The 14,372-nt window shown below is 43.1% G+C and overlaps 1 protein-coding gene across 1 annotated transcript in view; it reads left to right on the top strand.

Moving 5' to 3' along the window:
- Positions 1-4,217, top strand: part of Rala (RAS like proto-oncogene A) — a 54,384-nt gene extending 50,167 nt beyond the window's left edge. Inside the window, exon 5 of the mRNA XM_057787486.1 lies at positions 2,335-4,217. Coding sequence (XP_057643469.1) covers positions 2,335-2,457 — 123 coding nt within the window. The 3' untranslated portion in view covers positions 2,458-4,217. The remainder of the gene's footprint in view (positions 1-2,334) is intronic.
- The last annotated feature ends 10,155 nt before the right edge of the window (positions 4,218-14,372 follow it).

Genomic DNA, 14,372 nt, shown 5'->3' with positions numbered 1-14,372 from the left:
CAAGTAAGCCTTCCCTTACATCCTTTTCATAGTGTACTGTGTCTGTCGGCAGTAAAGATCAGTACTGGGCCTCTCTCATGGAGGATTGGTCAGAAGGGAGGCTTCCTACTGGAGCTAGTCCCATCTGGATAGAAGCAGAGGCTTCTGAAATCTGGGAGAAGTAGCAGTCCAACAGTGGGGTTTATGCTGTTGTGGTGTTTCAGCACTGGATGTTCCCCTCCGGAATTTACCCTTTAGTCATTCATCCCGTCTGCTGCATCATTGGTTTCTATAGCATCCTCACTTTCTTGTCTAAAGTTTACATTTCTTGCTTCAGCTCAAAAATCAACTGTTCACCTAAGAATCTTTGGTTCCATTTGTTAGATTTGTTACTCAGCAGCCTCAACCTGAGAATATTTGCTCATTGATTTTTTACTGAACAAGAACAAAGAATACTTTTTAAGAAAAATGAAAGAAATACTCATGAATTCACATCGTTAACAGTTCAGGTTTACTATCATAGAACCTTACCTCTTTGAGGTGACGTTCACCCTGGAAATCCTGGCTCCTGTGTTATCCCAGTGAATTACTTTCACAGTAAGCCGGAGTGTTTGGCTTTATTTTTGTTGTTGCTGGAGTTTGGGGTATGTGTGTGTGTGTGTGTGTATATATATATATATACATACATATATACATATATATATATATATGTCTGTGCGTATGTATGTATACCTGTGTATGGGCCTAAGTATTTGTGTGTGAGTGTGTTTGAGTGTGTGTTTGTTATTCAGGATGACAACTAGAGTCTCATGCATTCTAAGTATCATTGGGTCCTTATTGTTGATGGACTTTTGTTTTTATCTTTATTCATCCGTAACACCTAAGGTGAATTTGCCATATACTGTGTTCCAAAGATTCTTATTCTTGAAATAACGCTTTCCTCTACATGATTTGTGTCGTCAACTTAGAATGTAGTCATTCTTGTTTCCAGTTTTCAATTTTCAATCATTTTTATGTCTTATTTCAATTTTATTTATATACAAAATTGTAATTTTCCCAGGTAGAAGTTATTTAGCAGAGTACATTCAGAGGTGCCCAGTGGTTCCAACATCCCATTGCTCTTGAAGATAGTGTCCTAAGAAGTCAGTGGTGTTTGCTCCATCATTCGATTGTTTCATTTTTGCAGATACAGACAGATGTGCATGTCCTGCTCCTCCCACACAGGGGCCATTCTCCATACATCTGTACCTGGCAGTTCTCAGTTGGTTTCCCTTGAGAACTAAAGGCATGTTAAGAAAGCCTGTCAGACATTGCAGTCATTGTCGTTTAAGGTGTTTGTGTACATACACATGTGACATGCTCTTTTATATTTCTTGGGGGTTTTTTAGTCTTATTTCAGTTGGGGTTTTTTCTATTTTTTTAATTCTATAAGTGGTAACTGAATTTCTTTAGAAAATTCAAATATTTGTTAAAGTAGACAGGAAGTTGATGAGTTCAGGGCATCAAGACTTTAAAAACCAAGGATATTAGAATATGGAATGTTAGAGTTAGCCTCCCCTCTCACACTTAGCATACTGTTTTTCATTTTTCTAGGCCTTTCTTTGTTAGAGGACAAAAGATTTGTAATTGAAATTTAACATCTCAGTTATTTCACTAGCAATTTTTAGTTACTATGCTAATTTTTTCATTTTAATAATTATCATTAATTAGCAAAGTACATTTGTTAATCAAAGTGCTCAAAGTATATATTTCTATGGTCTGTATATACCATAAAATGGATGGTTCAGCTGTTCAAAGCACTGACTGCCCTTGTGGAGGACCCGGGTTTAGTGCCCAGCATGCATGTGACAGTTCACAATAACCTGGAGCACCAGTTCCAGGGCATCCAGTGTTCTGGCCACATCAGGCACAAGGCACACCATTGGTGCACATGCATACATTTAGGCAAAACACTCATGCAACATAAAATAGAAATAGCCTTTTAAAAATATGTCATGTAATCATTTGAGTTTTATCTTGGCCCTATCATTACTATATAGCAGTCCATTGGAATCTTGAGAATTACAGTAAATAGGTGGAATTTGTCACACAAACATTTTATCAAGAGGTACATGTCATTCAGAAAAGTTGCTGGGTTTTTTTCTCAAGCTTCTTGGAGACTCCAGCTTGCTTGTGTGCTTTCCTCTGCCTGTACTCGCCAGGGTACAGGGCAGCACTTGACATCCTGTGAGTGGCCCTGGGCCGTCTCAGGAAGGAACCCCTAGACAGGATTCCTTCATCCCCGAGGTTTGCTGCTGCAACACAGAACCGCCAGGTTCCTGCTGCTGCTTATCTTATTTACTTTCCTTTTTTTAGGTATTTTTTGATTTAATGAGGGAAATTCGAGCCAGAAAGATGGAAGACAGCAAAGAAAAGAATGGAAAAAAGAAGAGGAAAAGTTTAGCCAAGAGAATCAGAGAAAGATGCTGCATTTTATAATGGAAGCCCAAACTTCTTTCTTATCCTGACCATACTAATAAATGTAATTTATAAGCATTGCCATTGGAGGCTCATTGACTGAAATTACTCTAACATTTTGGAAATTGTTATGTGTCACTAAAAGCATGAATCGGAACTGCACTGGAAGTCAAATTCACTTAAAAAAGAAATTGTGTGGCTTCACCAAGAAGCAGAGCTCAACTTATTTCATAATTGCCTACATGTATCACAGTCCTGAATGTAGCGTGTAAGCTTGTTGGGGGGGGGGCAGTCTTTCTTGAATTGTTAATCAAGAGGTAAGATGGGGTGGGTGGGAGGAACGGCCACTTCCTCTGATGTTTATTATAAAGCTTAAATTTTATATTATTTTAAAATGTTTTGGTCTTCTACTGCCTTGAAAAATGACAGTTGTGAACATGTTAACTGTACCACTTTTTAAACTGTTGTTATGCAAATCTAGAAGAAGAAGTTACTGGCATGGTTGTTGCATATAGTAAAACTGAGAGTAATTCATCTGTGAATCTGCATATTAATTACCTGGTAATTAACTTAGAAAAATGGTGTGAACTTATACATGGACATTTTTGAATATGCCTTAATTTAGAAACTGAAAATAATCCAGCTACATCATTCTGGGTGTATTCTCACTAGCACTTGGGGCCACTCACTGCCCACATGACTGGTTACAAGGTTTTATCTTGCCAGGCAGTGTAGAGCTACAAGGAAGATTCCTGAGAAGTGTGTGTCTGCTGACCAAATTAAAGATGTGTGCCATACTCTGGTTCTGAGAGTTCCAGAGCTCCGTCATTGGTTTAATGAGCTGTAAGGTAGTTAAAGATAAAGGACTAGCATATATTCATACGATGACTTTAGATTATGGACATGAGTACCAAGTTTGAATGAATGCTCCTTTTGTGTAGGATGCTGGTCCCCAGTAATCACTTTCTGCAAGTGATGTGCGTTTAAGTGTTAAATCTCCTGGGAGCAGGGAATAGGGAAGACCATCAGGAGAGCTAATGTGGTTTTGCACTGGAACACTTGAGGAAAAGTGCTTGCCACCTATCAGTTCTAAATGTGTACTCGTGAGGTTACAGTTTGGGCGTTAGGAGGAGTCTTTGTAGTCTCTTTATGTTCATAATGAATACTGTACCTATATTTCCTAAGGTTAACATGAAGCAGTCGAACATGTTAGGCACACACTGACCAATGTCAGCCTGTGATGTTTCCTCTGCAAGAATTCAAGCATGCTGTTAGGAACATAATTTCAATGGGAAGTAAACCACTATTAGATTTTTCTTTTCCTCTGTGGGGCTAAGACACTTGATTAAACAGTTTTTCTTGTTGCACAGTCAGAATTTCATCAGGTCAAAGAGATGCTCAGGCGTTCCAGGAAACAAATGTGTACATGAAACTACCAGAGACAGGCGTTCAGGAACTCAGCTGTCTAGATACTACATTCAGCATATCATAAATACTTCTCCTTAAAGGGTTTGATTTAATGTTTTCACAGGCTAGGCCATGTGCGCGATTAGAGTTCCCTGTGTACCCCCAGCCAGCAGGCCCAGCATGGCTGTGTGCACTCATGCAGTCCTTGTCGAACCAGGGTCCTAACCATGATCGTGGCCGTTTGCTTTGAGACCTTTCCCTCTCCTGGGTACTAGGTGCTATGAAGCCAGCTGACAGAGATGCATCACATGTCTTAGGCTGATGCCACTACCCGGTTCATTTATTTGCAATTTGAGCCATTTAAAGACCAATAAACTTCCTTTTTTAAAAATGTTTGTGGTGTTAATTGATGTTTACAGTGTGGTGTTTTTACTTTACCTCCGGGGCATCTTGATCAGAGATGAAAACAGCTGAATCTGTTGAGCCATCAGTTTGGAGACCGTGTACTGGTAGATTTCTTAGAGTTTGGCAGTGTTGGTGCTCAGCCACAGGATGGGAGACTCCTGTGCGCAGTTGCCAGCAGGTGGGCTCCGCACTGTCATAAAAATCTCAGCTGCCTTTTCCTTCAGATGCTCCAGAATAACAGATGGCACATTTACATCTGTTTTCTAATCAGAATGTTCCAGAGACAGTTTTGCTTTGAAAGTAGGGTAGGAGTGACCACCCTGTTACCTTTTACATTGGCTATCTGCTAAGTCATGGCCATTAACTGTTGAATCAACCTTAAGTTAGAAGAGCATAGCCTTTCAAACGCAGTTTACCTAAATGCTTTAACACACAAGCAGTGATGGAAGGAGTGTATTTGTATTAGAGCCAGAATAATTCAGCCAAACCCCGTGAAACACGATGCTGATTTGTATGAGCCCATCGTGTTAGGGTAAGTTCGAGACTAAATCAGAATATCATGTCTCATTTTTAACTTCAGTTGCCTTAGTGAACCTGAGGATGGACTATCAAAGCATTCAGGGCTCTCTTTGCAAGTTCCTTTGGGAGTCAAGAACATCTCAGTAGTACATGCCTTCAATTTTCAGTGGCGTTTTTGGTTTGCCTGTTCTGGCTGCTGCTGGGAATATGCCAGCGAAGGGTAGATGGGGTAAGGGCGGTCCCAATTGCTGCTAAGAAAGTCCTACACACCCCATGCACAAGGAGAGGATATGACGCTACAAGGTCTGAGATGAAACATATTTCTCCTTAATGTTATTGCTAATCCTTTCAATAGTAGCATTTACCTTCAGGTAAAATACGGACCTTGAAGATTTAACTGGCAGAAATAGGTGCCCTTGTTAGCCTTTATTTTGCACATAAGGAATGTGGGGCATAGAAAAGGATGACCTTGAACATTTGGTCCTCCTGCAAGTGCTGGGATTGTAAGCACATACCTCATAGGATGCTGGGGATCAAATCCAAGAACTCAGGCACTCTGCCAACTGCTTCATAAAACCCCAGGCCCCCAGTTCATACTCTAGAAGCAGAGTGGATCTGAGGTTATATATAAAAAAAATCATTTCAAGTTCACTAAGGTGGGAATTGCCCACAATTTCGCAGCATTCAAGGGCTGTCTTTTTAGAAAACTGGCAGATGTTGCTATGTAAACAGAAAGGGTCCTGCTTGCATCCTGGTTGCTATGCCACAGGGAGGGAAACTGCAGAGCTCAGCCTGCAGTCAGACCTTCTATTTCCCATTTCAATAAAGAAGCAGCACGGACCCTTTATCCCACAATAATTTACTGTAAAATCGTTTCTTACAGCTAAGTTCCAGTAGCTCTGCACACAGCTATTGTAGAAGTGTTTGTGAGGGGTGGATGGAGCTTTTAGTTATCCATCAGTACTGAAGAGCCTTTCTAGGCATGAGAAAGGGTGAAAAGGGTTTAACTTTTTATTATTTCTTTTTGGTGCTGGGAATCAAAAGCAGGACCTTATACATGCTAGACTAGCACTCTGCCTAGTGATCTGTATCCCCAAAATCTATTTTAGAGAAGCTTCAAGCCATGATAATTTACATGATTAATCTGGTAGAAGGACAAAATTGCTTTTATTGAAAGCCTCAAGGAAAACACCTAAAGCATTTAAATACTTGCATGCGACTATACTCCTAAGGGCAGGATGTTTGAACAAGCCAAGAAGCCTGGAAGCTTGAACTGAAAGAGCAGAGACGGCATGTGAGCTATTGTCGCCAGCGCCCCTGTACCTGTTACAATTACTGTCCCCTCTTTCCTAAGAGTTTCTGTGTGACACCATTTAACACTGATTACACCATGAAATAACTCATGTCTATTTTATTTGGTATGTTGACAAAAAAGAAAAAAAGGAACTAGAATACTAGATGGAGAGATCCGAGACTCAAGTTGTCTCCCTTCAGTATTTCCTGAATCAGAGAGGGCCCTGCAGAAACCAGGTGGCCTTGTCATCTAGAGGGGCCAGATCAGGACTTAATTCTGTGCTACTGGGTCCTTCTTGCTTCTTCCACACCCTTCCAGTAACAATCACAACAACCAGGAATTCCTGTGTTTGGTTTTCATAACTGGATAATAGGTTCTCCACCTATACAATAGCCCAGATTAAACCCAATTAAAAAGTAAAAAAACAATTTGGCCAAAGCATTCCCAGGTTACCCTCCAAACCCCAGAGACCAAGGTGGGGAGGTGGGCAAGAGAAAAATCACATGACCAGTCTAAAGGAGGGGGCTTAAATACCCTGCAGTTGAGAGACAGTGACATGTCTGCCACAGACTGGGTCTGCACCCAAGTATGGTATGCCCCTAGACATACCAGGGGAAGAACTGCCACCTCAGAACTGGACCCTTGGTGGTTTCTCTGAGAAGGCAGGATTTGGAGAGGGAGAAATGGCTGGATCAAGCATGGGTGAACTGGAAATTCTAACCAAACACCCTGTACTTGCCTAGCATTCTCGAAGCACTAGGTTCAATCCCCAGCATGGCCAGATGTTGGAGACCAGCTCTCAAAAATACCACTTACTGTAATAACAGGAACAGCGGGCTGTGTCCCGCCACCTGGCTAGCTTTACCCGAAATAATTACACGGAAACTATTCTTTTAAACACTGCTTGGCCCATTAGTTTTAACCTCTTATTGGCTAGCTCTTACATATTGATCTAACCCATTTCTGATATTCTGTGTAGCACCGTGAGCTGGCTTACCAGGAAAGATCTTAACCTGCATCTGTCTGGAGTGGGAGAATCATGGCGACTGCCTGACTCTGTTTCTTTCTCCCAGCATTCTGTTCTGTCTACTCCACCTACCTAATTTTTTGTCCTATAAAGGCCAAGCAGTTTCTTTATTAATTAACCAATGAAAGCAACAGATAGATACAAGACCCTCCTCCATCAACTTACCAAGGCAGGGGCATGGGGATTAGAAGTGTTAGTAAAAGGCACGAAGACACGAGTGAAAATAGTAAAACAGAAAACATAGTATAGTGCCAGGAGGGAGTTCCAGAGAATACTGAAATTGCCCACGTTTAATTTCCATTTGCTTAAAATACCCTGATCCCAAAAGGTAGGAGTAAGATTTAAAAAAATATTGCATTACCATGATACAAGGAAATGAACAGACCAGTTGAAGGTTGTAGGCTACGTTCTTAGTTAAACATTCTGTTGCTAGAAGAAAACAAGTCACACTCACACCCTAGACCAAAACATTCTGCAAGCAAACCGCTCCCTGGGTGGAATCCATTGTTATCTCCTTAAGGGATTAGGGACTTAGTTGGAATCTTAGACCTTTGTTTGGAATGGAAACAGACAATAACCTTGAAGGAATAGAAGTTCCAAGTCTCTGACCTTTGGTCAAGATGGAAATAGGCTCACATTTTTGGGCCTCCACAGCCAGAAAGAAAAATAACTCTGATGACTGATGTAGGGAGGGTTGTAGTCAGACTTTCTTTGGACCACCAGCTCCTGAACAATGACACAGAGACTTTTTTTTAATTATGGAAGCTTGGCCTTAGCTTAGACTTGTTCCCAACTAGTTCTTAAAACTTAAATTAATCCATTTATATTAATCTAACATTCTGCCACGTGGCTTGTTACTTCTCCTTAGTACCCTATGTTCAACTTCCTCCATGCCTGGCTAGTGAGTCCCCTGCCTCTCAGATTCTTCTCAGAGTTCCTATCTCTCCTCTCCCCAGAAGTCCTGCCTATCCTCGCTTGCCTAGCTGTTGGCCATTCGGCTCTGTATTAAACCAATTAGAAGGTGCCTTAGGCAGGTGAGGTAAAACAGAGACATCTTCACACAGTGTACAAAAAGATTATCTCAAGAGAAAATGGAATGTGAAGACCCAGGAAAGAAGGAGAGGATTTTTAATCTTCCCAACAGAAATGAATGATAAATGTGCCACCTGACATGGAAATTATGACTGATTACAGGTAATGAAATGTCATGCTATATTCTTTAAATATGTACAAGTACCACACATCAGTTTTAGGAGTTAGCCAGGTTTACAGTGGTACACAGCTACGTAAGATGCTCACTCAACCCAGGGGTTCCTTACTGAGCTAGTGAGAGCCTAGTGTATTAAAAAGTTAGGGAAACATATATACTGAGGAAACAGATTTTAAAATAAGTTTACTATACCAGAGAGAGAGAGAGAGCAAGCAACAAACTTATATCTTTGCCTCACTGAAGGCCTGGAGGAAAATGTGAGACTGGGGATGGAGATTCTCTTTGGTCTTTGATGTGAATGTGTAAATATTCTGACCTAGTGAAAACCTTTAGTGTTCTCCCACTCACTGACTGAGACGTGAGACAATCCAGCCTCCCCGTGATGTTTTGTTTTATGGTGAGGTTGTATGTGCATATACCCATGTGTTTGTATACATGTGCTTCTTTGTGTTTGTACATGTATGTGTACAAACATATGTGGAAGTCGGAGGTTGACAGTGCATGCCTTCCTCAGTCACTACCTTATTTTTTCAGGAAGTGCTCACTGATCCTGGAGTTCATCCTAACTCTGCACCCCCAGTGTTGGTGCTACAGATGTGTGCCACCACACCCAACTTTTACATTGGTACTAGTGATTTGAACTCAGGCCTATATAGCCATCACTTTGTCCACTGGGCCATTATCCCACCCTCCTTTTCGGGGTTTTGGTAACAAGGAGGCAGGGGGATGATGTAACCAATGGAAGTACTGTTGTATTTTGCCAGCTGTGTCTCCTGAAGGTCAGGTGCCCCTTTTTGATTAAGCAGCCTTAAAGCTGTGGTTAGGTTGTTCCCACTGTTTTAGGAAGTAAGGCACCAGGACATTCTCCCATGCATGTACACTAGCAAAGGGTCCACATCCTCTCAAGTCCAGATGTCATTGTGCTACCACGTGCATTGGGTCTGTTCTAGAGGACCATGAGAAGAAAGACCCTATGAAGGAGACCCTATCCACTATGACTTGGAAGAGAAGAAAGGTCATTCTGCTCCCTGAATATGCCATTCACCTCACAAATATTCACTAAAAACTCCTTTAAATCACACAACTCAGAGGTCACTAGCCTTGGAACAGCATACTCCAGTCTCTATTATTGGCTTAGCATTGCTCCACAAAATAAGCTTTTGTTTTAAACCATCTAGATCTCCTGAATGAATTCTTTCCTTTAAGAAGACAAGAGCCAGGAGATTTCTATATTATTTTATTGCTTGTTTCACAAGAACTCACAGCTATGTGTTACTGAAGAAGTTCACTCTTGAATTGTTCCAAGGTGACTGGAGGTAGCAACTCATAGGATTGGGCTAGTGCTGGAGTTAGGCTCTTAGTTTTTTCTGTGGAAAAGTCTCAATGTCCAGCATGATGCTATGGGGAGCTGAAAAGAACTTTTAGGCCTTGAGCCGTGGTAAGAAGAAATTAGGTCATGGGGGAGTACCTTTCTAGAGGACTATGGGCCACATGTTCACAGGTAGCAAGCAGCTCACAAATACTTGAAAGTGGAAACTCCTGAGCTTGGGAGAAAGACCTCCCCCTCCATGATGGATCTGGAATTCGTTCAGTCTTTCATTCATTACCTCATTCATCAACTTTTCCAACTTAAGTTTTTCTTAATAATTTTAAAATCTTAATTAATTAAAATACAATCACATCGTTTCCCCTTCCCTTGAGTTTCTCCAACCCTTCCCATGTCCTTTCCCTTACTCCCTTTCAAATGTATGGCCTCTTTTTCTTTGAGAACTATTGTTTTATACACACACACACACACACACAGACACATGCATGTACAACCTGCTGAGTCCATTTGTTGTGTGTGTACACGCGCGCGAGCACATGTGTTTTCAGGACTGGCTACTTGGTATTGAATAGTCACTTAGGGGCCTCATCCCTGGGGAAGACGAATTCTCCCTCTCAGCAGTCCTTAGCCTCCTATAGCTCTTTGTCTCGGGGTGGGGACCCTTCTGCATTCCCTCATTCATGCTAGCACGTCTCTTAGTGCCGCCCTTGTTCAGGCGTTCTTTAGGCAGCCATGCTGATGAGACTGCATGCGTATCATTTCTCATGATCTCACAGCCGACTTCCTGATCCTCTGGCTCTTAATCTTTCCAGCCCCTCTTTCACGATGTTCCCTGAGCTTCAGGACGGAAGTTGTGCTGTAGATGCAAATGCTGGGGCTGGACACCCAGCCGTCATTGCTCTCTGTATTTTGACCAGCCGTTCACTATGATGGTCTCCATTGGCTGCAAAGGGAGGTAAGAACTACAGTTATGAATGGGTGTAAGGATAGTGCGGAGTGCACTTTGGGACTACGCTGGTCTAGTAAAGTTAGTCGGTCCTCTACAAGGGCAGCCACACCAGGCTTTGGCAGTTTGCAAGGTTCCTGCCCTAGGCATGATTGCTCTCCTGTTGACCTTGAGTTCAACGAGACAACCGTCGATTGCCACCTTGGGGAATATCTTACCACGCTGCTGCTGAGGTTTGAAAAGGACTGGCCTCCATAGACTCATAGATTTGAATACTTGGTCATTAGGGAGTGATGGTATTTGAAAGGATGAAGATGTGAGGCCTTCTTGAAGTAGGTGTGGCCTCGTAGGAAGTGTGTCACTGTAGGTGGGCTTTGAGGTTTCAAAAGCTCAAACTAGGTCCACTGTCTTGCTCTGCCTGCTGCCTGCAGATCCAGGCAAATCCTGCCTGTAGAACTCTCAGCACCAAGTCTGCCTGTGTGCCGCCATCCTCCCTGCTGTGAGGATCGTGGACTAAACCTCTGAATCTGTAAGCAAGCCCCAGTGAAATGCTTTTCTCTATGAGAGCTGAGGTGGTCGTGGAATCTCGTCACAGCAATAGAACAGTAGCTATGGTCGCTGCTGTGGTTCATACATACCATGTCTGTATATGACAGGCAGGACTATTGATTGCTTCCCCAGTTGGGCGATTTGCATCACACCTCTTAGCACTATGAAAGCTAATCCACAGCTGAACAACTCCCTGAGCTTTAGAAGATCAGTGACACCACACAGACCCTTTCTCTTTACTGCCTTCCTTTTCTGGGTGCACTCTTGTATGTAAAGGTGTGTATCTGCATAGGCACACATGTTTATGCCCATGCATGTGAAGGCCAGAAGACAGCCTCAGGAAGGAGTTCAGGCGGCACCTACCTTGTGTTTTATTGCCCTGGGAACTCACCTGGTGGGCTCAGCTGGTCAGCGAGCCCCAGGAGTCCACCCATCTGCACCTTCCTGGCACAGGCTTTACAAACCTGAGCCACTGTGTTCGGCTCCTTTTTCCAAGTGTTTGGAGGATTGAACACACGCTGTTGTTCCTATCTAGTATGTATTTCACCCACTAAACCATATCCCAGCTGTTTGCTGCCCCCATTCAGGTCCAAGCTGAAGAACTTCACCTAAAGCCTGCTGCAGCCCCATTCACGCCATACCGACTCTGGCTCTTGGGTCCCTCTCCCACCCCAGTCCATGCTGGACACAGAGGTGACACTGAACTGCTGGGCTGATCATGGCTCCTTTTGCTTAACCATTTCCCATTCTTCTTGACTTGACTTCAGAAAAGGGACATTGAAGACGTGATTGCGTAAAGTATCTTGAGCTAGTTTGCTTATCCTGCTGGGTCCAAGGTAGTCACAAGGGTCCTCATTGTTTGAAGCTACCACGTCTGTGGTGACTTTGCAGCAGCAACAGGAAGCCAAGGATGGAGGCTGCCTGGGTCCCACAGAGCTGAGACTGCCGCTCTCCCTGTCAGACATCTCGCTTCCTTCCTGGAACTGTGTTTCCACCCTATCAGTTCTCTGGAGCCTTTCCCATTTCAGGACCATCTCCTGATCTGACCTCACTGCCAGGGAGGCTCTTCTTTTTCCTTTCTCCTTGGCAAACACCACTTATCTCCTACCTCAGTTTATTTCTCTACCTCCCGTTCTTCCTTCCAGACAGGCCCAGTTTTGCTGAAGAATAGAATCCAAGGAAGAGCCCCAAGGCCCAGCCTACTTCCAACTGGAGATGTGTGCATCATGCCGATTGTCTGAGCAAACAGGAAAGGACGTTCGCCTGGCTGTCGGCTGGATCTGATGCCCCATGTTTCCAGCCAGTGGATTTGAGGCAACACCTGCTTCCTGACTTCAAGGAAATGTGTATGTTAAAAATAGACATGCAGAGTAGTTGCCCTAAACCAGTTAGTAATGATTTCCCTGGGGAGACATTTTTATGGCTGATAGTCACCCTGAATGTGAGCTAATACAGACCACACTCAGGGGAGAGGAACTTGGCTTCTTTGTTGCTGATTTTTCCTTTGAGGTGGGGGTGCTGTTTTGTTCTGTGGTGCTAGAAATTGAAACATTGTATAGTCTAGACAAGCACACTTCCCTTAACCTGTGTCCTCTGCACTGAACTGGACTGATTGTTGAACCATTGTATTGGTCAATGTGGAAGATTCCTTCTTTCTGGGCATCCTCTGGGGAATGAAGCCTTTTTCTCATATTTGAGCTAATTGAGCTACGGTTTTTGTTACTTGAATCAAAAGCTTCTTAACTGACGAATGAGGGACGTTTCTTCTCATCTTTCAGATCAGAGCTTCCAGTAACTGATTATTACTTCCTCAGAAGCCTCCAGAGCTTTGTTTTGTGCTGTTTTTCTGAAACGGGTATTGTCTGTGTGCTACAGACCAGCATTGAGCTGCCGATTCTCTTCCTCAGCTCCTGCATGCTGGGATTATAGGCCAATTCTGCCACACCCATCCCTGTGACCTCTTGTCATGTCCTGGTGCCGTCCAGGGATGAATGCATGTGTCAGGTGAACAGGGCTGGCTCAGAGACTGAACAGTAAACAGGAAGCACATCCTGATACGATGGGGAGAAAAACACTTCATGAACAATGTAAGTCTCAGAAAGTGCCAGTGAGAAGAGGCAACACCCAGAAAGAAGTGGTGAGTCCAGAGGCACCGAGTCACTAACTTAAACAGGGCTTTCAGGTGCCAGAGGAGCTCTTCCACTGAGCTACTTCACCAGCCGTCAGGGGACCATTTAACCACTGCAGAGCTAGAGAGCAGTGCAGCAAGATCTCCTTTGAGCCAGTGTCAGTAAGGACCAACATCCTGTCCATCTTCCCATCCTTTCCTCCAACTACAACTTTGGGGAGCATTTTCAGATAGCCTGAAGAAATTATAATTTTGCCAATAAATACTTCCATTGTTTCTTTTGTTCCTTTCTGGGTGTTTAAGAACGAGAAGACAGATGAGTGATGCAGGATAGTAGCATTGCTCAAAGGTACAGCACTAGTCTCGCATGTGTAAGGCCCTGGGTTGAACCTCTGTGTCTTAACTATTTCTATTACTATTTTCTATTACTGTGATAGACACCATGAGCAAAAGCAGCTTGGAGGAGAAAGGGTTTGTTGCAGCTTACATCTGTGGGGTCACACACCATCACTAAGAGAAGTCAGGACAGGAACTGAAGCAGAAGCCATGGTAAGCAGAGCTTTTCCATGGCTTATTCAGCCAGCTTTCTTATATTCCCCAGGATGAGTGCACAGGAATGGTACCACTCACAATGGGCTGGGCCCTCCCACAACAAGCATAAGTCAAGATAATGCCCTACAGACTTGCCTATAGGCCAATTCTATGGAGACATTTTCTCCATCTTCCCATATGACCCTAACTTGTGTCAAATTACCATTAAAAAATAGCCAACCACACACACAGAAGGAAGGAAGGAAGGAAGGAAGGAAGGAAGGAAGGAAGGAAGGAAGGAAGGAAGGAAGACCATTCCTTATTATTTATTATTCCTTAACATCACTGGGTCTATCTTACAACATGTGTTTTCTCCTCCGTGCCCCCACACCCTCTTTATAGCTGGATTGCTTGAATCAGGACTAAATGCTGTTCACAGAGAACATTTATTCGTATGTTGAAGTCTCCATAAGTCTTTATTTTGGAATAATTTTCGATTGACAGAAAAGTTGCAGGTTATAAAGAACATTACTTCTCCCAGACTCCCCAGCTGGCAACATAACACAGGAAACACAAGTCCCGATTATTAGATT

The sequence above is a fragment of the Chionomys nivalis genome, chromosome 13, assembly GCF_950005125.1.
Source record: "Chionomys nivalis chromosome 13, mChiNiv1.1, whole genome shotgun sequence".
Classification (NCBI taxonomy): Eukaryota; Metazoa; Chordata; class Mammalia; order Rodentia; family Cricetidae; genus Chionomys; species Chionomys nivalis.
The sequence above is the reverse complement of the archived record's forward strand: the minus strand, read 5'-3'. Positions and strand labels throughout refer to the sequence as shown.